This window comes from Schistocerca cancellata, chromosome 2 (assembly GCF_023864275.1).
Source record: "Schistocerca cancellata isolate TAMUIC-IGC-003103 chromosome 2, iqSchCanc2.1, whole genome shotgun sequence".
Taxonomy (NCBI): Eukaryota; Metazoa; Arthropoda; class Insecta; order Orthoptera; family Acrididae; genus Schistocerca; species Schistocerca cancellata.
Window position 1 is genome coordinate 748,180,135 of NC_064627.1, and position 23,551 is coordinate 748,203,685.

The following is a 23,551-nucleotide window of genomic DNA, read 5'->3' on the forward strand; positions in this document are numbered from 1 at the left end:
GTGTGAGTTCTCTACATCACTTCAAGCAAATGCCAGGGTGGTCCCTTTGAAAGGGTACGGCCAACTTCCTTCCCTAAGCTGCTGGGACATTGGACAGTTGACCTCGACCTTTTGCCCCTCCTCCAAATCAACCAACCAATACATAAATAAAAAAATATTACAAAGTAGCACTAAAATTGTAAAACCTATTGATGATAGCTGAAAATGACATCTGGCTGTACAGGAGAAGAAATAAACGGAGGAGTAAAAATGATGTGGGATGCTTTTGATCTACTAAACAGGGTCCCAAACTAAACATTCAGTATGTAAGAAAGTAAAAAATTTAAAGTTTACAATCAATGTGTATTATCATGTTTGACTTGTGACAGGGAGACATGTATATTAAAATTGGGGGGGGGGGGGGGGGGGGGGAGGAATCATAACTAAGGGTTGCTCAGTGAGCAGGGGAGATTTGTGTGACAGGAATTTCTAAAAGAGAAAGGAAAACAAGTAAATGTATAAGGAAATAGTGTGGAATAGGGAGACATAATTATAAATGTAATGAAAATGAAATGGACATTGGCAGGAAGTGTGGCCAAAGAAATTGATTAGATATAGACTAAGTTATTTGCTGGCTTCCAAAAGATCAGAAAAGACTAACACAGTGACCTGAAGGAAGGTCATACATAACATCAGAAAACCTGCAGGAGAACACACAGAAATGTATAACATGAAAAAGCCTTGAGGACGCCTTTATCCAGCTTTGGATGTCAAATGGCTGATGACGATGAGTTACAAGACATATAACCTTCTTTTAACAGATACATATTTACATAAATGTAAAGTCTTTACCAATGAACAGCTGCTGAATGATGCAGTTGGAGAATTAGTACCACTTTCCAACACCTTTTATAGTATTTACATGTTTATCTGCAGCACATTTAAATACAGAAAGTATAAGGCAAATGCCATTCATACTGTATAAAGTTAGAAGTGGAACAAGAGTTCACACCACCACATTAAATCATTTGTTTTTTGGGTTAGTTTATTATTGGCCAAATATTTCACACCCTTTGTTACATGAAGAAGCTTGAGTATTGTGCACAGATGAAGACTGTGCAGAGAAAAAAGAACAGTGCATTGTGACATTGATAATTTGTTCTCGGTCTCTCTTGCTATCTTTGTCCCAAACACACACTTTTACTCCTCTTCTGCCAATCCTCATGCGTGCTTTTCATGTAATTTCTGCATTGGATCATACTTTCCCTCCCTCCCCCCCCCCCCCCCCCCCTTTCACAAATGTCTGCTGAAATTGCCAATGACTGACTTGTCCGCTCAGGTATTTCCATTTACCACTGCACATCCCTGCAACACTCATCTTTGTACTTGATATTTGCTCTAGTGTAAGTGAGAGCAAGAACCGTGCTGCTTCACATTTAATCATGGCATGCAGAGAGCCTCACACTGGGAAAAATCCATGAAGGGGCCAAACCAGGCACAAAGTTTTAATCTGTCGAGAAGTTTTAACACCACCGAGTTAGACACAAAGAGATTGAGCCTGTTTGATCTGGTATTTATTTTAGTGACATACTTGATTTTACTGTGGTGGAACGCTGTAGAGCTAATTGTAGGAGTTGAAAGCTGAAGTTTATCAGGATGTTTAGCAAACCAGAGAAAACATTTCTATTTTTGCACTGCACCAAGGAATATGAGGGAAAAGGAAGCAAATGGCAAAGTAAGTGCTCTAAAAAATATTGAGGCAAGACTGCTCATAATTCTGCTTTACTCTCACATTACACAAAATATAAATTACCTATAAATATTTAGTATCTAATTCACAATCCATGAATACTACAAATACATCTCTATAACAAACATATAAATATCACATCTGTTCTTTGTTACAAATTTTGTACAGTCTTTGTTAAGTAGAAAAAAAGCACATATAAGAACACACGAAAATAAAGTCTATATGTTAAACATCAAATATCACATTGATGAAGAAGATGGGAAGAACATTTGGTGAATGGTAACAATAGCAACTGCTGTTGCCAATACAGGACTCATTACATAAAGTGACAATGGGCCATAGCACAAAGCAAAGACCGCAAGTCCATACAACATTTTTGAGACAGCGTTGTAGTATTTTCTGAAAGCAAAAATATAGTATAAGTTATCTCATAGCACCCACACTATAGACTATAGAATCAAAATTGTCTTATTTTTGAGTTACTTGCTCCTAAGTAGCTACGAGCTGGATGTCATACTCGAAAATATAATCAAATATGTTTGGGTTTCATAAAATAACTGTTAAGAAACAATCACATATTCTGTTGTAATTTTTGTTAACATTAAAGTCAAGACCTCAAAAGATGTGAAATGGTAGGAATTTCATGCCATGGGTGGACAAGGATAAGACGAAGTAGATAGCAGTAAAATGCACGAGTAGTGGCACTCTCTGAGCTATATGTCTCCTGGTAGTGTCCTATGCTTACCGTATATATTTTGATTTGTGTAATGACTTATCTCCCACTGTCTGAGCTACTCAGATACTTCTGTGAAAAAGGTGAAGCCCTAACAAATTAAGTTGTGGCTCCCATTGGCATAGAAAAGCCACATACATCCCTCCACTACATCAGTCAAGTACTGTTACCATGTCATTGGCTCTGCTGCAACGGTGTGGAGTGGTGTTTTTGGGGTGCTCATAATATTGGTGCAGCCCATGACATCTTGTTCACTGTAATTCTCAGATTCCTCATTCTGCCTACACCATTGGAATCAGAAACGGGATTTTTCTGAGAATGTCATACCAGCTTGCACTACTCATTTCAACAGCAATATTTAAGATGTTACAGCAGACTTTCGGGTGATGGATGAAACACCATTAGAATTGTTGTGCATGTTACTGAGCATACAAGTCCTATAGTATGAAATGGGTTTGGAGAAATGTGCACTTTAACTCCTAGCAAGACTTTGAATAATTGGGAAACAGACAATGTCAATAAAACAGCAAAAGGAATCCACTAGCATCCAATTACAAGATTAATGGTAAACTTCTGGAGCCTCTTTCATTGTTTAAATACAGATGGGTAAAATTACGAAGTTTTACAAAGTGAAGTAAAAGTCAGTAGCAGGGAGGACAAATGGAAGAATTGTAGGAAAGTGCAGTGCTTTCTGTAACGAAACTGCAAAGAAGATGCTTGTGCGACCAATTCTAGGGGAGTACTCAGAGCGTTTGGGATCCTTATCACGTTATTGACAGCATTTATTCAGTGAATTAAGAAACAAGCTTCTGTGCCTAACAGTCTAGTATAGCACATAAGAAACTGTAACAGAGATGGACAAGAAATTTAAATTGTGTTCTCCGAAAGAAAGATATTATGGATCTTATAAAATCCTATGGATAAATTTTGACAACCATTATTTGAAGTAGACTGTACAAGAATTCTACTGACCTTGTTGCATATTTCACATATGGATCAAAGAGAGATTTTAGCAGGTATGCCCATTTCATTTTTAATGGAATAGAATAGGATGTTGTGGTGCAGTACTGGTACTTGTAGAAAGTACTTTGTAGTAGGTACTGCACAGTGACTTGTGGATGTAGAGCAGGAGCACGGGGCTACGTATCAATCTTTCCATCACCTATGCTTCTTACATATCTTCTAAGAACTCGAGAATGTGTGTGTACAGCCTATCCTCTGGCAACTATAACTTCTCTGTCATGAAGTTTCAAACTCTGCCGTTGTACACAACTTGAATGGTGGTGACACACTACCCTTCTGTCATGAACATCTCTCAAATGATACCTTATAGCAGAGATGCACAGACACAGAGCGGCCCGTCATCAATCTTACAGTGGCCTGTCCCTCATTGTTTGTTCTTGTAAACTTTTTTACTCATCCTTCATACCCCCCAGAAAGTAGAGGGTGGACCATATAGAACTTAGTCCTTGTGAGGCATTGACTGAAATTGAGGCAGGGGGATCCCACTTCGGAATATCTCCCCCCGTACATAGTCCGAGGGATTGGTTTGCAGCCTGTGCGATCAGTAAGTCTCTACACCCCTGCCTTACAGTTTTTACTGAAATGCATTACTGATCAAACACAGTAAACCAAATGTAACTGATTACTTCTGCCTTTGTCAGTGTTGTAGGGTTATGGAGTAAAGACTGACTGCAGCATATCTTTTGACGAGTGACCTCATACAGAACTGCTTTGTGTACCACTGTGACTGCCTATTTATCAGTGCCCTTTCATTGTAACTTCATGCAGATTAACCTCTGTAATGCTGTGTACATGTGGAAGTCCCACAGTTCTCTCGAAAATTATCACAAATAAAGACTAATTAGTATTTTAATCATCTATCATATCACTGTTGATTTTCAGTAATGTTTTCAAAAGTTATTAATTATCAGAAATGTTACTGAATCAAAGAAACAAGTACACTGCTGGCCATTAAAATTACAGCATTTAGAAGAATTGTCAAAACAACATTTTAATTGTTGTGCATACACGGTATAGTAGGATGAATACATGGTTAAAACGTGTACATCATTTGCCAATGCACAGGATGCAAATTTTAGTACCCAGAGCTGCTACCTGTAGCAGCAAGAATGGCTCTAACATAGCTAGACATTGAGTAGAACTTTTCAAAACGCTGTAGAAACAGAACCACTGCGCAGAATGATGTTAAATTTGAATAGCTTATTATTGACTCTTAATGTAAATGGTGTGGGCTACAAATGACAGATGAATTGAAATATGATGGGTAGTGTTTGAATTGCACAATACACTATCCGTACTGCTCAATGAGCATGACTGAACAAGTTTCGCAGTCAACAGTTGTGGCACTGTTCATTATAAAAGCCCATTCATTCACCACAGCAAGTTTGTACCACAATGGATAGGAAAAGTTGGTTTTTAATTATCCCGAGGCCAAAAACCACAAAAAAGTAAAACGACATTAGTTTCTAGTTATCATGAGACTGTTGCAAGACATGTTACATATGCCTTTCAATTGTTTTCTGCCACAAGTGTAAATTGAGAAACAGCATGTTGCACTACAGATTGGAGTATTTCTGGTGTCACATTCAGAAAGTGTGCCTCCAATTCAGCTATGCTCATAATAGGAGCACTGAACACAACATATTTCAGATAACCTCACAGCAAGAAGTTGTAAGGATTAAGCAGAAGTTGTAAAAAAAAAAAAAAAAAACCCGCCCTACAATAAACAATGCCATCAACCTGCACGACACAGTCACCTTTCCAGAATGAAATGATACCAGCTGATGTGCATGCAGATTTTTTGTTGCCCATATTCTGGAAGTCTGTGTATTGACATGTCCTAGTAAATGACATGCACTTCACCTGTCCACAGAATGTTCCATGACCATTCACTGTCCACTTCCATGTGAGCAAGAAATTCCAGAGCGAATGTTTGTCTTGCTGGCAGGTCAGCAGGTAGCAACTCCTGAACATGGGTGGTTTTGTATGGACAGCAGTGCAGAATGTTTCATATGATTTTAAGTGCCATGCTTGCAGGCACGTCTAATGTTTGGGCAATTCCCTGCACACTGTACGTTTGCACACCACCGCTTGACAACTCCTGCAATGCTGTGGCCATATCCTCAACAGATGTTGGATCAAATGCTTTCCTCCCTCCACCACATTGTACTTCAAAATGACCTTTCTTTCAAATTCTGTAATCATTTTCTCCAAATCCTTAGTAGACATCGGACAACTCCCTTTTTTCATATCCTTGAGTGTCCGGAACTTCTAGCTGGGCTACTGGTGCACAGTCACTGTTCTTTTATAAGAGCTTTATCAGCAGCACACAATCCTGCATGGTGACAGTCATTTAGGGCCCTTGATTATATGCTATTCAAATTCGACCTCATTCTGAGCAGTGGTTCTCTTTCTACGGTGTTTTGAAACTGGGACTTTAATTATGGGCACCCTGTGTGTCATTCCATGCTGCTTCAACTTTATGCCAGAGTTCATAGCTCCAGTGAGTGACAAATGGTGTGTGCCAGTCTATTGGCAATCCATGACCAGATGTTTTCTGCACATGAGAGATATAGAGAATTTACTGACCTCTGTATTGAGGTATGTCACTGTTGCATGGGCAACACGTGGTCATGCATTATCTTGCTGAAAGATATCATCATATAGACCTCGAAGACAGACTACATTTGCTAACCTCAACATGCCAAAATTTGAAATTTGATGTCCAAATTACTGGCTACGCAAACCAGAGGCAGTCATGTTGTGTGTTGAATGGCATAATGTACCACACCAGGTGCATGATGAATGCAATCTAGCAATGTTAATTCTTCTCAGAGCTTCCACACACTGATATGTCCATTATGATGCTGTACACAAAACTTGGACCCACCTGAAAAGACAGTGTTGGGTCACCCCCTGTGTCGACTGCTGTTGTTGAGTACTCAACAGTCTCTTCTTCTGTGTCAATAAAAGCCACAGCAATGGTCGCTATGCTGACAGTCTGTAGTGCTCCAGATGTCATCGCACTATCTGTGTTTTGCTGTGTACACGCCCCTTTCCTGCCTCATGGGACATGGCGTAGCTGCATGATTCTGCATGGCAGAGTGGCCAATATGTCTGTCCACTCTGGAAATTGTCACATGGAGCTCTTGAGATTCTGTATGACTTGAGTGTGGCCAATCTGAATAAATCATTTTCATATCTGCATGACAGCCATAGGATCCCAGTAATTGTGAGCAGCAATACTGCAGAATGATAAACCACAGTCTTGATAAGCCATGTGATCCTACCTCTATCTAATTCTGATACATATTTCTCAATGCATGAGTCATATCACAATTTTCTCACAACCAACCGGTACTTAAATGTGGTTTCTGAATGATAAAGCTAATGCTTAATAATTCTTAAACAGGGAATGCAGAGGGTGTTACTGCCACCTACTTTGTATGGTTGTGTTGAAATGCTACTCGTTTGTGTATCCAAGCTACATTTTGTATCTAATAACAATACTGGAAACTAAAGATGATGTAACTTAATCAAATCCTAATCCTGACCTTGTTATCCAGCAGAAGATTGATCCATTATTGTTATTATGGGGCACATCAATTCAGTTTTGTACATAAGACATCTGTTAGGAAAGTATCTGACCTGTGACTGGGAAAAAAATGGCCTACCTGGAGTGTTAGACACCTAATCACCATCAAAGTATGAGGTTCATTCAAATGAAATCTGGTCAGTGCATCTATCTTTGCCTTACACATAAGGTGGCACCACCTACTGGTAGAGAGACTGACAGGTGCACACTGTTTGATGTTGCATAGTGCCATTGTGATTTCACACCAAAGAGATGGTGGTCACACAACTTATTGTCCACTACGGAACATGCAGGCGAGTAAGCAGGAACAAGGAGGAGTGATTTAATTTTAGGTGGTGGAGGGAGTTGGAGGCTGTGAAATGTATCGACAGATGAAGACTGTGTATGGTGAGTACAGTCTGAGTAGTTCAAGTGTTGTGGAATGGCACAAACGATTCCTTGAGGGGCCCAAGTCACTGGAAGACGATGCTCGTCCTGGACAGGCTCATCGTGTCATCAAACCTGAAATGGTTGTGGAAGTGAATGCTTTAGTCTTGGACAACCGCAGAATCACCATCAACGAGATCTATTGGTTACTGGGTATTAGCATGGCACCGCCCACACCATAATGTACCAACACTTTAACTATCAAAAAATCTGTGTGCAATGGGTTCACCAGCAATACTCGAGTGGCACTGTCTTTGAGTTATCTGCAATGTTATCATGAGGAGGAATACAGCGTTCTGTCACGTATTGTCACAGGTGATGAAACATGGTGTCACCATTTTGAATTGGAAAGCAAGTGTCAAGTGTCAGAACAAGCATTGGAACATGTGACTTCGCCACCTCCAAAGACATCAACAGCTGTGCACAAGAGTTCTGCTAAGATCATGTCCTCCTCCTTTTTTGACCACAAGTGCCCACTGCTTGTCGAGTTCATGGTACAAGGAACCACCATCAATGCCCAAAGTTATCAAGCCACTTTACAGAACCTTAGACAAGCCATCCAGTCAAAACACTGAGGCATGTTGTCCAATGGCATTATCCTCCTGCATGATAATGCCCGCCCACACAAGGCCAATGTGGTGGAGATGACATTGCAGCAGTCTCGGTGGGAAATGCTGGAACACCCACCATACAGTCCCGACGTTTCACCGTGTAACTTTCATGTGTTTGGACCTCTAAAACAAGCTATTCACAGACATCGATTCGAAATGGATGATGAAGTGTGTGACTGTGTCCAGGCGTGGATCTGACAGCAGCCTAGTAGCTTCTTCAAGGGTGGAATCAACTGGCTACTGTCGCAATGGGATAAATGTGCCAACAGTTTTGGCAACTATTTTTGAGTATGTGTACTGTGTATAACTACAATTTTGAGTTAGTAAAATCATTTCTGCTACTTTACACTAGTGACCGGGTTTCATTTGAATGCCCCTTATAGTTCCCATAGGACCCCACACACTTCTCCTAAGCAGTGCAGCCACTGTTAGAAAGCACACCGAAAAAGCCTCTTTCACAACGGATTTTAGCTTGGCTGTTGTTGCTCCCACAATGTCCTCTCGTGTCTGAAATCGAGTTTCTTTCAATGACCTCTTGAGTTTGGCGAACAGCCAGAAGTCGCAGGGGGGCCTAATCAGGAGAGTAAGGAGCCTGTTGATGCACACAAATCTGTTTTTTTTTTTTTTTTTTGCCAAAAACATTTGAATAAAGTACAAGGAATGTGCTGGAGCATTGCTGTGATGCCAATTTCCTGTTGATCACAAGTCTAGTCTCTTGCACCGCAACGCATATGCAATGGAGGACATCCTTGTGGTACTCTTTGATGAATATTTGACCCTTGGTGTATACTCGTGGTGTACTACACTGAGGGAGTCAAAGAATGCAGTCAGCATCATTTTGATGTTTCTGCACACTTGTCAGGCCTCCTTTGCTCTTGATGACAAGGAATGCTTCCACTGTAATGACTGGGATTTGGTTTCTGGGTCGTACTCCTACACCCAGGACTCATCACCAGTGATTATGGTGTTCATGAAGTCAGGGTAACTGTGGAATCCAGCCTGTCCTATGAGACTTCAACACAAAGTTGCTTTCGCTCCACTGCCAGCAGCCTAGGCACTAATTTCGCCGACGCTTTCTTCATGGCCAAATCTTCAGTCACAATGAAATATGTCAAAAAAGTGCTGATGCCTACCTTTTCCACAACTTCTCTGACAGACACACGACAGTCCGGCATCACCACAGTGTCCACCTGGTCATTCTGGCTTGCTGATGGCTGACTGGGGTGTGGCTTACTCTCCACCAATGTGCAGCCATCTTTAAACCAGTTGTACCACGCCATAATCTGTATTATGCCCACAGCCTTGCACCAAAAGCCATTTGAATCTTCTGAATGGTTTTCACCTGGCTGTTGCTCAGCTTCTCACAAAATTTGATGCAGTAGTGCACTGCTCCAGTTGTTCCATCATTTCCCTTGCAATGAAAAACCGATGCAAGCACTACCCACCCTCACTCAACTGCTGCTTGCCAGTAACTGATGCTATCAACAGGAAAGGAAAGAATTCATGTATGCGCATGAAGGTTCACAGTTGGATCATGCAAGTGCACTGGATTCAAATCCATCAGGTGTTAAAAAATAATTGGAAAAGGTGGTTACTTTAACAGCAAAATGTATGATCAAAGAATGAGTTGTGGTTGCAGCTGTACACGTACCACACTTAAGTCACGCTGGAGGCCATATTTTGCTTTATTGGGCAGTTTTAGTTTTTTCTCAGAGACTTTTTTAGTGTTTGTTTCAACTTTCTCCAGTTAATCAATTCATGATTGCATTAAAATAGTTATATCTAAAATGTGCAACATGTTTTAGAAACTGAACCCTAAACTCCAGCAAAGCTCTGTTTCTATGCAGGTACTTCTACTACATACGTATTATCCAGTTAGCGATTAAGTTACCTGGTGAAGATAAAAGGTTCCTCACTGGTAAATTCAGTTACATAGCTTGAATTCATGAAACTTCAGACACGTCTCTATTTCCTCTAAACTCAGGACAGTCATCATCTACACAAAAATATGGTATCTTCCACATTTCAATGACAATATTATGAACACAAAAGATTGCTACTCACCATATAGCGGACATGTTGAGTTGCAGAAAGGCACAACAAAAATACTACTAAACATTATTTCTTCCAAAATAGGCAACACACACACACACACACACACACACACACACACACACACACACACACATATATTCACTCAAATGCAGCTCACACACAAATGACCACTGCCTCTGGCTGCCGGGGCCAGGCTACGAGCAAGTGCTCATGATGGGAGAAGCAATTGGGTAGTGGGACGGGGAGGGGGAGGGTGAGCAGGGACAATGTAGTACTGTTTGTGGGAGCATACAGGCACCTGAGATGAATTGGAGAAAGGGTAGGGCAGCTAGGTGCAATCGGAAGGTTACATGGCGAGGGGTGGAAAGGGCGAGGAGTAAAAAGACTGTGTGTGCACTTGTAGAATATAAGGCTGTGGAGTGGGAACAGGGAAGGGGATAGGTGGGTGAAGGACAATGACTAAGGTTGGGGCTAGGAGGATTACGGGAACATAGGATATATTGCGGGGTGAGTTTCCACCTGTGCAGTTCACCCTTACCAGATTCAAATTCATTGATGACATCTTTTGCGATCTGGAATGAAGGCGAAGACACCCTATCCACATTACTCCAGAACCTCAACTCCGCCATTCACTTCACCTGGTCTTCCTCAAACCAACAAGCTACTTTTCTTGACGTTGATCTCCACCTCAAAGATGGCTACATCAGTAACTGTGTCCATATCAAACCTACCAACCTCCGCTTTGACAGTTGCCACCCATTCCATACCAAGAAGTCTCTTTCATACAAGCCTGGCTACCCATGGCCATCACATCTGTAGTGATGAGCAGTCCCTTTCAAAATATACCAAGGGTCTCAATGAGGCCTTCACAGACCATCATCACCCTCATAACCTTGTACACAAATATATCTCCCATGCCTTATCAATCTAGTCACCCACCACCTCCTGAAGTCCCACCATCTAGCCACAGAGGAGCATTCCCCTCATGACTCAGTACCACCTAGGACTGGAGAACTGCATCACATGCTTATTTATTTATTTACACATCAAGTTCTGTATGACCAAATTGAGGAGCAAATGTCCGAGGTCATGGAACATGTCAGTACATGAAATTACAACATAAAAGTAATAACAGATAAAAATAAAATGTTTATGAACCCAAAAAAAGTCAAGCCATAAAGTTAAGTAAACACAATCAACAATACAGCAAGAATAAGTTTAACATTTCAAGGAAGTCCTCGACAGAATAGGAGTGACCCATGAGGAAACTCTTCAGTTTTGATTTGAAAGCACATGGGTTGCTCCTAAGATTATTGAAAATGGATGCAGCGGTATACTGCACACCTAAGAGTTAAGGCAGTCCGATCCAAATGCAGGTTTGATTTCTGCCAAATATTAACTGAGCGAAAGCTGCTTATTCTTGGGAATAAGCTGATATTGTTAACAAGAAATGACAGTAAAGAATATACAGATCATACATAAAGTCTGAGAACATTTTCAGTTATTTACTGCACAAGAACCAAACATTGTACAGATATCATACATACGTCATTTTGAAGAGAAACCCTGAATTTTTTTTTTCTGTATACCACCACAGCGTAGTTTGGTAATTTGATGATAGTAAGCGCTAGTTGCAAACATGGTGAGTTCAGGTGCGGAGCGAGCTTTCTGTGTGTTGGAGTTCGACAAAAACAAGTGTGTTACAGCTGTTCAATGGATGTTTAGACCAAGGAAGGCCATTTACCACTGGCACAACAAATTCATTATGACGGGTTGATGTAGCAGAGCTCTGGAAAAGAATACAGGAAGCGACTGCCACAGTCGACGATGCCATGCTGGGACGAGTAGGGCAAGAATTCGATTACTGTATTGACATCTTCCGGGTCACTCATGGCTCGCATAACGAATGTTTGTATAAAAAAAAAAAAAAAAACTTCAGAGTTTCCTTCAATTTGCAATATGTATTTCAATATGTATGTACAAGGTTTAGTTCTCGTGCAATAAATAATTGAAAGTGTTCCCGGACTTTATGTACACCCTGTATATATTGAGAGGCCAATGTCCAAATACGCAGACTGGTGAACGGGGGCAACAAGAGGTTCGCAAACTCACACCACTTATTGCCCAAACCACCCATTTCTGAGCCAAAAATGTCCTTTTGGAATGGGAAGAGGTACCCCAAAATATAACACCATATGACATAAACGAATGAAAAAAAGCAAAGTAGACTAATTTTAGCGTAGAACGATCACTTACTTCAGATAACGTTCGAATAGTAAAAATGGCAGCATTAAGTCTTTGTACAAAATTCTGAACGTGGGCTTCCCACAAAAGTTTACTATGTATCTGAACACCTAGAAATTTGAACTGTTCAGTTTCACAAATCATATGCCCATTTTGTGAAATTAAAACGTCGGGTTTTGTTCAATTGTGTGTTAGAAACTGTAAAAACTGAGTCTTACGATGTAGCATTAGTTTATTTTCTCAAGCCATAAGCTTATATCATGAATTGCACTATTTGAAACTGAGGCACTGTTGCACACAACATCCTTTACTACCAAGCTAGTGTCAGCCACAAACAGAAATATTTTAGAGTTGCTACGGGCATATCATTTATATAAATAAGGAACAGGAGTGGTTCCCCCCCCCCTTTCCCCCCTTTTGAGTGTAACCCACTCAGACCCCACATCACAGCCATTCTCAACGAAGCAACAAATGCCTTAGTTAAATTAAAAAAAATATGCCTAGTGTTCAAAACCTTTTGTTTAATCCATCTCATACCTCTCAGAGAAAAAAGGAATATAGCATTTTCAGTTGTTAAACGACTTCTAAAGCCAAAGAGTACATTTGATAGCAAATTGTGTGATATAAAACGATCAATTATCCTTACATACACAGCCTTTTCAATAACTTTAGCAAACACTGATGGCATAGAAATAGGTCTCAAATTGTCTATATTACCCCTTTTTTCCTTTTTATAAAGTGGCTTTACTACCGTGTACTTTAATCGTACAGGAAACTGACCATTCCTAAAGGAAAAATTACAAATGTAGCTAAATACAGGGCTAACATGTGCACCACAGTACTATAATATTCTGCTACGCACTCCACCATATCCATGAGAGTCCTTAGTCTTCAGTGACTTAATTATTGACTCAATCTCTCCCTAGTCTGAATTAGATTAGATTAGTTTTTTGTTCCATAGATCCATGCTGAGGAGATCCTCGTGGATGTGGAACATGTCAATTCTTCTTTTTTTTTTTTTAAAAAAAAAAAGCTGAAATAACAATACTAATAGTATGAATATATACGTACAATACATCATTTGTCTCTATTAAAAAATGTGTCAATAGAGTAGGATGAGTTGGCCACTAGTAGGTCTTTCAGGCTCTTTTTAAACTAATCTTTATTTGTAACTAAATTTTTTATGTTTGCTAGCAAATTATTGAAGATGAGTGTTCCTGAGTAGTGGATGCCTTTTTGAACTAAAGTAAGTGCTTTTAAGTCCTTGTGCAGATCATTTTTGTTCCTGGTATTGTATGTATGAACTGAGCTGTTTGTTGGAAAAAAGAGGTATATTATTAGGACAAATTTCATTATGGAGTAAATATACTGAGAGGCAGTAGTTAGTATACCCAGTTCTTTGAAGAGGTTTCTACAGGACGTCCGTGAATTTACTGCACAAATAATACATATTACACGTTTTTGGACTCTGAAAACTTCTGTTTGATTTGAAGAGTTACCCCCAATATATTATACCATATGACATTACGGAATGAAAGTAGGCAAAGTATGCAAACTTTTTCATTTTTATGCCGCCTGTGTCAGCCAACACTCGAATTGCAAATACAGATTTGTTAAGGCGTTTCTGCAGTTCTGTGGTGTGCTCCTCCCAACTGAATTTATTATCAAGTTGTAATCCCAGGAATTTAAGACTGTCAACCTCTTCTATCTGCTCTTCTTCATACTTTATGCATATGCTGGGTGGAAACCTCTTACAGGTTCTGAATTGCATATAGTGAGTCTTTTCGAAGTTTAAGGTCAGTGAGTTGGCTTTAAACCATTTATTAATATCCATGAAAATATCATTAGCAGATCTTTCTAGAACTACACTCGACATACTATTTATTGCAATACTTGTGTCATCTGCAAACAAAATGAACTCTGCTTCTGGCAGTGTAACTGATGAGAGATCATTAATGTACACAAGAAAAAGCAATGGCCCTAAGATGGATCCTTGTGGGACACCACATGTAATTTCTTCCCATTCTGATGATGACTTAATTCACTAGTCCATTGCACTGACTCCCTTTGTTTCCTGTTAGCGAGGTATGACTTGAACCATTTTGCAGCACTGCTCGTGACGCCATAGAATTCTAATTTATTTAAAAGGATGTTGTGGTTCACAATCAAATGCCTTTGACAAATCACAGAAAATACCTGCTGCTTGTAATTTGTTATTTAATGAATTAAGTACATTTTCACTGTAGGTGTAAGTAGCCTTCTCGATATCAGAACCCTTCAGAAATGCAAACTATGTTCTTGATAGTATGTTATTTGTGGTCAGATGGTTGAGAAGCTGCCTGTACATTACTTTTTCTAAAATTTTTGAGAATGCTGGCAAAAGTGAAATCGGTCTGTAGTTTGATGGTATCTCTTTATCCCCTTTCTTGAATAGAGGCTTAACATCTGCATATTTTAGCCAATCAGGAAATGTCCCAGTTATAATTGGCTGGTTACACAAGTAACTTAGAATTGTACTAAACTCACAAGAACATGCCTTAATTAACTTTGTTGATATTTCATCGTAACCACTAGAATGCTTTGTTTTTAAAGATTTTATTATGGAAGTTATTTCTTTTGGTGAAGTGAGTGACATATTCAAGTACGTGAAGCTATTAATAAAGGCTAGTTTCAAATATTTAAGGGCATTATTTACTGATCCTGACAATCCCATTTTATCAGTAACGGATATAAAATACTTGTTAAATAGATTTGCCACACTATGCCCATCGGCTACTAATGTGTCATCTACCCTTAATGCTATTTGTTCCTGTTCCTTTCTGGTTGTACCAGTCTCCTCTTTCACTATATCCCATATTGTTTTTATTTTGTTCTCTGACATTGCTATCTTCTTCTCGTAGTGCATTTGTTTAGATGTCTGAATTACTTTCTTTAATATTTTACAGTATTCCTTGTATTTAGCTAAATCATCAGCATTGGAGCTATTCTTGGTCAACAAATACATTTTCCTTTTTGTCTTACAGGAATTCTTTATTCCTTGTGTAATCCATGGTTTTATTATAGACTTCTATTTAATTTGAGTAACTTTTTGAGGAAAACAGTTTTCATACATGGTACTGACATTTTTCATGAATGTGTTATATTTTTCATTCATGTCACGAGCACTATAAACATCTTTCCAGTTCATATCTTTGAGCAGTTCTCTAAAACACTCAATTTTTGGTTGATTGACTGCTCTCCTGTACTCAGATTTAGCAGTCTCAATAATCTGCTTAGAATTTACATCTAAAACAAGGAGCTGCATGTCATGATCTGATAGTCCTTTTATTACAGGTTTTGTGATATGATTTTGTTCTTTTGATTTGTCTATAAAAATGTTATCAATGGCTGTCCTTGAGGATTTAAGTGATCCTAGTTGGAAAGTTTACAGTGTGAGTTACATTGAAGGACAACATTACTAACTGCAGTAAATGTTTACTGGAAGGCTGCATTAGAAAATCTGTATTAAAGTCACCAGCAATTAAAATTTCTTTGTTTCTTCCTGTTAAATAACCCAAAAGAGCTTCTAGAATATTTATGAATAGATTATAACTTCCTGCAGGTGCTCGGTAAATAGTTAATATTATATAGGATCTGTTATGGAACTCTACTTCTGTTGTGCACATGCTTCTAGATGCTGCTCTAAACAGAATTTATTAATGTCAATGTTCTTGAATTTATGGCAGTTCTTAATAAATGTGGCAACTCCTCCTCCATCCATATCTACTCTGCAGAAGTAGGAAGCTAGCTTAAATCCTGAAATGTCTAACATATCTATACCAGTGGTCACTTGAATCACAGAGGAGTATTTCAGACATCAATCTCAGAAAGGCATTTGCCAAGAGAGTTATATGATTCCCTGTAGAGACTAAATCTTTATTTAATTCACCAGCAATACTCAGAAAATGATTGTTGAATACTGTACATATATCTGATTTATCAGTAACAGAACTATTTTTACCGCGAACTGAAAAAAAATGGTTCAAATGGCTCTGAGCACTATGGGAATTAACTTCTGAGGTCATCAGTCCCCTAGAACTTAGAACTACTTAAACCTAACTAACCTAAGGACATCACACACATCCATGCCCGAGGCAGGATTCGAACCTGCGACCGTAGTGGTCGCACGGTTCCAGACTGTAACGCCTAGAACCGCTCAGCCACTCCGGCCAGCACTGCGAACTGACTTTAGACCTTGCGCTGCTGACCAGACACTTCCTTAACAACTGACCATATGGTTTTAATTTTATCCTGTGAATTAGCAATTTTATTTGCATGCCACATACTCTTTGCCTTCCTAATAACATTTTAAGCACCTTACAATACTGTCTGTAATGGGCTCCTGCAGCTTGATTGTGACTACTTCTAACATTCTGATATAATTCCCACTTTGTTTTACGTGATATCCTTATCCCACTAGTCAGCCACCCATGCTGCCTTTTACTGGTAGTACTCCATTTAGAATGTTCTAATGGAAAGCAACTCTCAAAGAGCATGAGAAATGTGTTAAGGAAAGCATTATATTTGTCATCTATGTTGTTGGCACTATAGACATCCTGCCACTCTTGTTCCTTGACGAGGTTTAAAATACTCTCTATTGCCGCTGGATTAACTTTCCTACATAGTTTGTAATAATATGTGACATTTGTTTGGGTAAAAAAGCCTTTTAGTGTTAAAATGGTCTGAAAGGCCATTCACCCTTTTACTAACAAGATGCCCATCCAGTAATGAAGAATGAATAAAAATATTGTCTATGGCTGTGCTACTGTTCCCCAGTACCCTAGAGGGAAAAAACACAGTCTGCATCAGATAGTGAGAATTTAGGAGATCCAAAATCCTTTTTCTTGCACAATCATATACAAAATTAATACTGAAGTCACCACTTATAATTAATTTCTGGTATTTCCCATAAAGTGAATCAAGAACCCTCTCTAGCTTCAGCAGAAATGCTCTGAAGTCAGAGTTAGGGGACCTAAGAACAACAAAAATTAGAAGTTTAGTTTCACTAAATTCAACTGCCCCTGCACAACATTCAAATATCTGTTCAGTGCAGTACTGTGATACATCTATGGACTCAAATGGAATGCTGTTTTTAAGTACATGACCACACCCCCACTCCGTGCAAGGAACTCCTTGAAAAACAGCCAGGTAATCCGTATCCTGGTAAAGGATTGTCAAATTATTTAAGTAGTGCTCTGACATACCAACAAGTTCAGACTCAACATCTATAAGCAGTACATTAACTTTATCTTTAATACCTCTTATATTTTGATGAAATACGCTAATTCCTTCTCTACTTGGAAACATGACATCCTCTGAAGGTGATCCCTTAGTTAAAAGGCACTTCCTTTAAGCAGATATACCTATCAGCTGACTTTAATCTCAAAAAGGCACAGCTCTAACACCAACTACTGTAGGAATTTTTCCATGAGTGATCCCACCATCACCCACTACAATGTCACCTATAAGCTTTGCCAGCCTCCCCTTCTCATACCTACTGAGGTGCAGGCCATGCCTAGTGAAATCCCATCTACTCATAGACTCAACTGGCACCACTGAAATGTGACCCATGCCCTCTGCCATCAGTACCTCCTCCAGCCCCATGTCAACGCACTTAACAGCCGCATTAAGATGGGGCCGATCATGATGCTGTAACAGTGTATGAAATGCAAATCAGTGCCACCAGTTGAGTAGCTACCTTATCCAGGTCACCACCTACATCATATTCCCTGTCCCTATCAAGACTACTCCCTGCCCCACCCACATCACTACCTGATCCTCTTTTGTAAAATTCCTACATAACTCCCCTATGCTGTCAGTCACCTGAGCGAACCCTGCATTAGGCGTCACAATGCTGGTGACCTGGTACTCACTCCCCAACACTTCCTGCAACTACTGGCCCACACCTCAACCATGCTAACTACCTAGCAGCATAACCTTCTTCTTTCTGTTAGACTTTGCAACTAACCTAGGCCTCTTAACTGCTGAGGACTGCTGCATGTCTCCTACACGTACAGCAACAAGAGGCTCCTCTCCACTTAACTCTGACAGTTGGTCAAATCTGTTGCATATACGCAAAGTACAACTGTCTGATACCTCCTCCTCAAGTTGTCCAAATTATCTAGTTCCTCCTTTGCGTATTTTAACTGCACCTGAAGGGCACAGATCTTATGCTCCTGTTCCTCTATCAACTTATTTCTATTACAGATTCTACATTCGCAGGAGAGGATCTTGCTAGAATGCCCACTGGCTTCCACACGGCATTCCCCCAATGAAAATACTTTGAACAAATCCCACAGCATAACCACTACTCACAAACTTATGACAGAGTCCACACTTCTCACTCAAGGCAAAATTTTATGTCTATGTTGCCTAAGTTCAGTTACACCAGTAGAACTATTTATAGAACTAACAATAGTGGTCTCGAAATTCTCTATCTACTAAGAAAGCAACTACTTTTATTAATACTACTAAACCTCAACTAATACCAATACCAACAAAACTTCACAAAATATTTAGCTAAAACCAAAAATTCAAGCAGCCACTGGAACTCTCAATGAAATTAAAACAGTGAATGAAAATTTTACTGAAATATTTCACTAGAAACAATAAGAAATGTCAGCTGAAAACTAAAGCACGAAATTTACTAAACCACTTTAACGCACAGAAAACTCTAAAAGACACAGCAAACATTTCCAAAAGTTTATCAAATCGCTATTTCGCCACAAACAGCGTGAAACACTGTTGAAAACTATTAAATTTAATAACTGTATAACAGTGCACAAATAACTTTGTCAGTACTTAGCTTTATAACCGCTACAGTTGCAACTGCACGCTGCGAAATGTAAAAACACTACTGAGGTGTGAGGTTTGGCTTCTCTGCCTGGGTTTTGACCACCTCTCATTGTGCCCTAAAATGCGGAATGTCCTACCCACTATCCTCCCCATCCCTCCCACAGTGATATTTTGACACTCACAAAACATACACAATATCGTCCATTCCTACACAACCCCTGCTCCCAACCCCTTCCCTCATGGCTCATATCCCTGTAGTAGACCTAGATGCAAGACCTATCTCCATATCCTCCCACCACTTCAGTCTGGTCACAAGCATCACCTATCCAGTCAAAGGCAGGGATAGCTGTGAAATCAGTCACGTGATGTACAAGCTACGCTCCAACCACTGTGCTTCACTGTACATGGGCATGACAACCAACAAGCTGTCTGTCCGCATGACTGGCCACTGACAAATTGTGGCCAAGAAACAGCTGAACAACCCAGTTGCGTAGCACCCTGCCCAACACAACATTCTTCATTTTAATGACTTTCTTCACAGCCTGTGCCATTTGAACCTTTCCTGCCAACACCAGCTTTTCTGAATTGCACACGTGGGACTCTCCCTGCAATATACCCTTTGTTCCCATAACGCTTGTGGCTTCAACTTTATTAGTCATTGTCCTTCAACCATCTAGCCCCTTCCCTTTTCCCACTCTACAACCAACTATTCAGCAAGTGCACTTCTCTCCTTTTCTGCCAACACTCCTTCCCCCCCCCCCCCCCCCCCCCCCCCTGCTGTCAACCTCCCGACTGCATGTAACTGCCCTACAATCTCTCCATCTCATCCCAGTATACTCCCACAAACAGCTGTTCTCCCCCCACCCATACCCTGCTCTCACTCCCCTCTCCATCCCAGCTTGCTTCTTCCGTCGTGCTCGGAGTTTGGCCCTGGTAGCCAGAGACAGTCGTGTGTGTGAGCTGCATTTGCATGAATGTGTGTGTGTATGTTGTCTGTTTAGGAAGAAGACCTTCTGGCCGAAAACTTACTTGCTTAGTACTCTTTTTGTTGTGCCTGCCTGCAACTCAACATCTTTGCTATGTGATGAGTAGCAATCTTTCCTTTTCATAATATTGTCATTATTCCAATCTGGATTTTACATGTTTAAATCTCTAAATAGATTATGCACCTACACAGAGTATTTTTGCTTACATATAGTACTAGTTTCTGCAAGACATACCTTTTTGATTGGCTCACAGACTTATAACCTGAGCCATATTCTTCTTCAACAAAGAATGTCAAAGAGTCTCTTCGGAGCTTAGAACAAATCTGGAGCCGATGGTGACAATATGGAGCGTGACAAAGGCCCATGAGGCACTGCTTAAATTAAACTTCAAAAACAGTGGCTGGAAAAGTTTGATGTCCAAGTACTAGTCTGGACAACAGTTTATTTTTCATTAAAAGTTAAATTTTTGCTCATGGGGAGGAGAGACTGGTTGGGATAACTTTTCCATTGCGCTTACGGCTGACACTTATTACAGCTAGAATTATGGAATGAATCCAAGTACGCTTTGTAACGGGAAACTAGAATTGTAGTTTTCTTGGAAAGTTATACATAATGGTCAATTGAAAAGTAGAGCAATTGATATTACTAGAGAAGTATGAAAGCGAAACTAGGAGTGACGAGTGATAATTGGGATTTATCTGGTAATAATCAATGAAGAAGAAGAAGAAGAAGAAGAAGACAAAGATTTCACTAGCACAGGCTGGTTATGACCTCCATTTGAACATGTACAGGCTGTGCCATGTCTACTTGACCAACTCCAACAGCATTCATGAAATGACCATCCTACACCTCTCATTCATTTCTACAAAAAAGTTCTAATCCCCACCCATGAAAAGGAGAACACATGTTAAGTTCCTGACCCTCAGATAGTGCACCAGAAGTTATGCGTTAAGTTCCAAGCATATCCCATCTTGTGGAATGAGAGGAGTAACCGTTGTCAGAGACCTGTTATTTAGGTGGGGACATTCAGGTCCATCTGACCCTCTTAGTGCTATGTGCCAGAATCAGGTTCCATTCTTTCTCCTCTCCTTGTTTCATTGTTACCAAAAATTTAAACACAATGCTACACTCTCCACACATTTCTCTATATCCCCCACCTACACAAAATATGTCAGAGTGAAAGTAACACTTGGACTTCCATTTGGTGTGAATTAAGAAAACCTTCTTGTTTTAGGGAGCTGAATTAGGAACTTCATAGCCAACAATTGTATTTACATTTTAGTAGTGTGATGGTTTTGGAAAAATCTGTGCACTGCATGGTGGCAACATTCTAAAACCGAAGCAGACTTTTTCCTTTTGTGTGTGACCTCTCAGGATCATAACTGTATGATGAATGCTGATACAACAGCAGTCACTTTATTTACTTAAAATATCTTTCTGACTCATATCAGTGAACTATTAAACAGTAATCTGGTCTTCCTGTTTTTTACAACTATGTAATATTTAACTAGTTAAAAATACTTACAAATTATTTTTTGGCACATTTGTCTGCCACAGAAATCCTGCACAAGTACACAGAACAACACTTAAAGGCAGTGATGGATCAGGTTCCAGTCTTCTATTATACCTACATTAAAGGAAAAAGCTATAAGAATACAACAAAATATTGCATTATCAAGCCCATAAACATTATTTTTTGTACAAACCTGTAATTATGAGCCCACACTAGGGCACTTGGCACATTAAGAGCACACACTGTGAGCCAGATTATAAAAATGGTAAAATTAAAATGGAGTGCAGAAAGAGAGTTGTCACTGTCCTTGCTTTCCTTTGCATCTGGAGTTGCTCCTTGTTCTGTTTCATCTTTTACTTTGTTTTCTTCATTATTAGTAACATCATTATTAGTAACATCATTATTAGTAACATCATTATTAGTAACATCATTATTTGTAACATCATTATTTGTAACATCATTATTTGTAACATCATTATTTGCAACATCATTATTTGCAACATCATTATTTGTAACATCATTATTTGTAACATCATTATTTGTAACATCATTATTTGTATCATTTTCTTTGTGCTCTATTTCAGGAATTTTGTCATCATCTTTCCTAGTGTTCTCCAAAGCAGTTTTATTCTCTTCATTCTTTTTATCTTCTATATTGTTGTCCTCTTCCTTTTCTTCTTCCTTGTTCCTGTCTGGCAAGTTCTGTTTCTTTTTAGTAGCACCTTTCAAAGTTTTTGCAATGAAATGGAGAGACAGTCTCACAAGTTGCTCAAGGTAATCTTCATACATTTTGCACAACTAGAAAGAAATGGGGAAATGATAGAGACACAACAATTTTATATATTTATATATACTGTTAAACTGTCCATATTTCTTTTTTACATCTTAGTAGTACTAAGCATTAAAAATTAAATTTATTATTCACTGATTTAATGATAAATCATGATTTTAAAGCTTAGGATTAAAGAAATCATTTGATTTTATCAGAAGGCTGCTTTTCATGGCTGAGAGTTACAATGAAAAATCAGTTGTATAAAATTGGTGATTAAATAGGTCTCCTAAAAAAATCACAATCTTTTTATCTAACTCTTTAGACTTTAATGATAGCACTGTACATCCATCATATTATAAATCACCCTTCTACTGAAGAAGTGACCATACCTGACACTCTGAGAACACACATCATGATATAAATGACATGCAACAAGTGCTGAGGAAACAGATCAATCATTCAAATGACTCCATGTGGAAAGCTGTTGACTGACATGATTTTGGGAAAAAAAGGAAGAACACACGGTTTGTCAAAAATACAAAGTTCAGCAAAGAAATAACTGGACTGATTTTCAACAGACAAACAGTGTGGGCCTAAAGGTCAAATGGTACAGTCTTAGACATAAAAACTGATCGCCGGCCGGCCGCCACAGAACGAAGTCTGACTCATTCACTAAAGATGGCCAATAAACCCAACTGCCCCCGAGAACGCTGCACAATCTGGCTACACTGTAAGATGTGGAAGTGTCAGGAGGAAGTGTTATCTGCTTCTGAGATGATGTGTTGTGTGAGCCCATGGTTTAGTGGTAATCACCGTGCAATCGTACATATAGTCGTGTGTACGCGTCCAACTGTAATTTTTTTTTTCTTAACCATATTTTGACCCTCATCTAAAGTTATGACTCTGATGGAACATCGAAGATAATTCGCTTCACATTCTACCCACCAGTAATAACAAACACTTCCAGAAACAATTCCGCACGACACCATATTTCTGCTTCGTGATCAGAGCAGTTTACACTTGAGCATTT

General features: G+C 39.4%; 1 protein-coding gene across 1 annotated transcript in view; it reads right to left on the reverse strand.

Moving 5' to 3' along the window:
• Positions 1-1,752: 1,752 nt before the first annotated feature.
• LOC126162565 (GPI inositol-deacylase) overlaps positions 1,753-23,551 on the reverse strand; it is a 166,907-nt gene continuing 145,108 nt past the window's right edge. The window contains exons 13-15 of the mRNA XM_049919153.1: positions 21,943-22,547; positions 21,762-21,863; positions 1,753-2,128 (exon numbers count right to left, since the gene is read on the reverse strand). Coding sequence (XP_049775110.1) covers positions 1,969-2,128; positions 21,762-21,863; positions 21,943-22,547 — 867 coding nt within the window. The 3' untranslated portion in view covers positions 1,753-1,968. The remainder of the gene's footprint in view (positions 2,129-21,761; positions 21,864-21,942; positions 22,548-23,551) is intronic.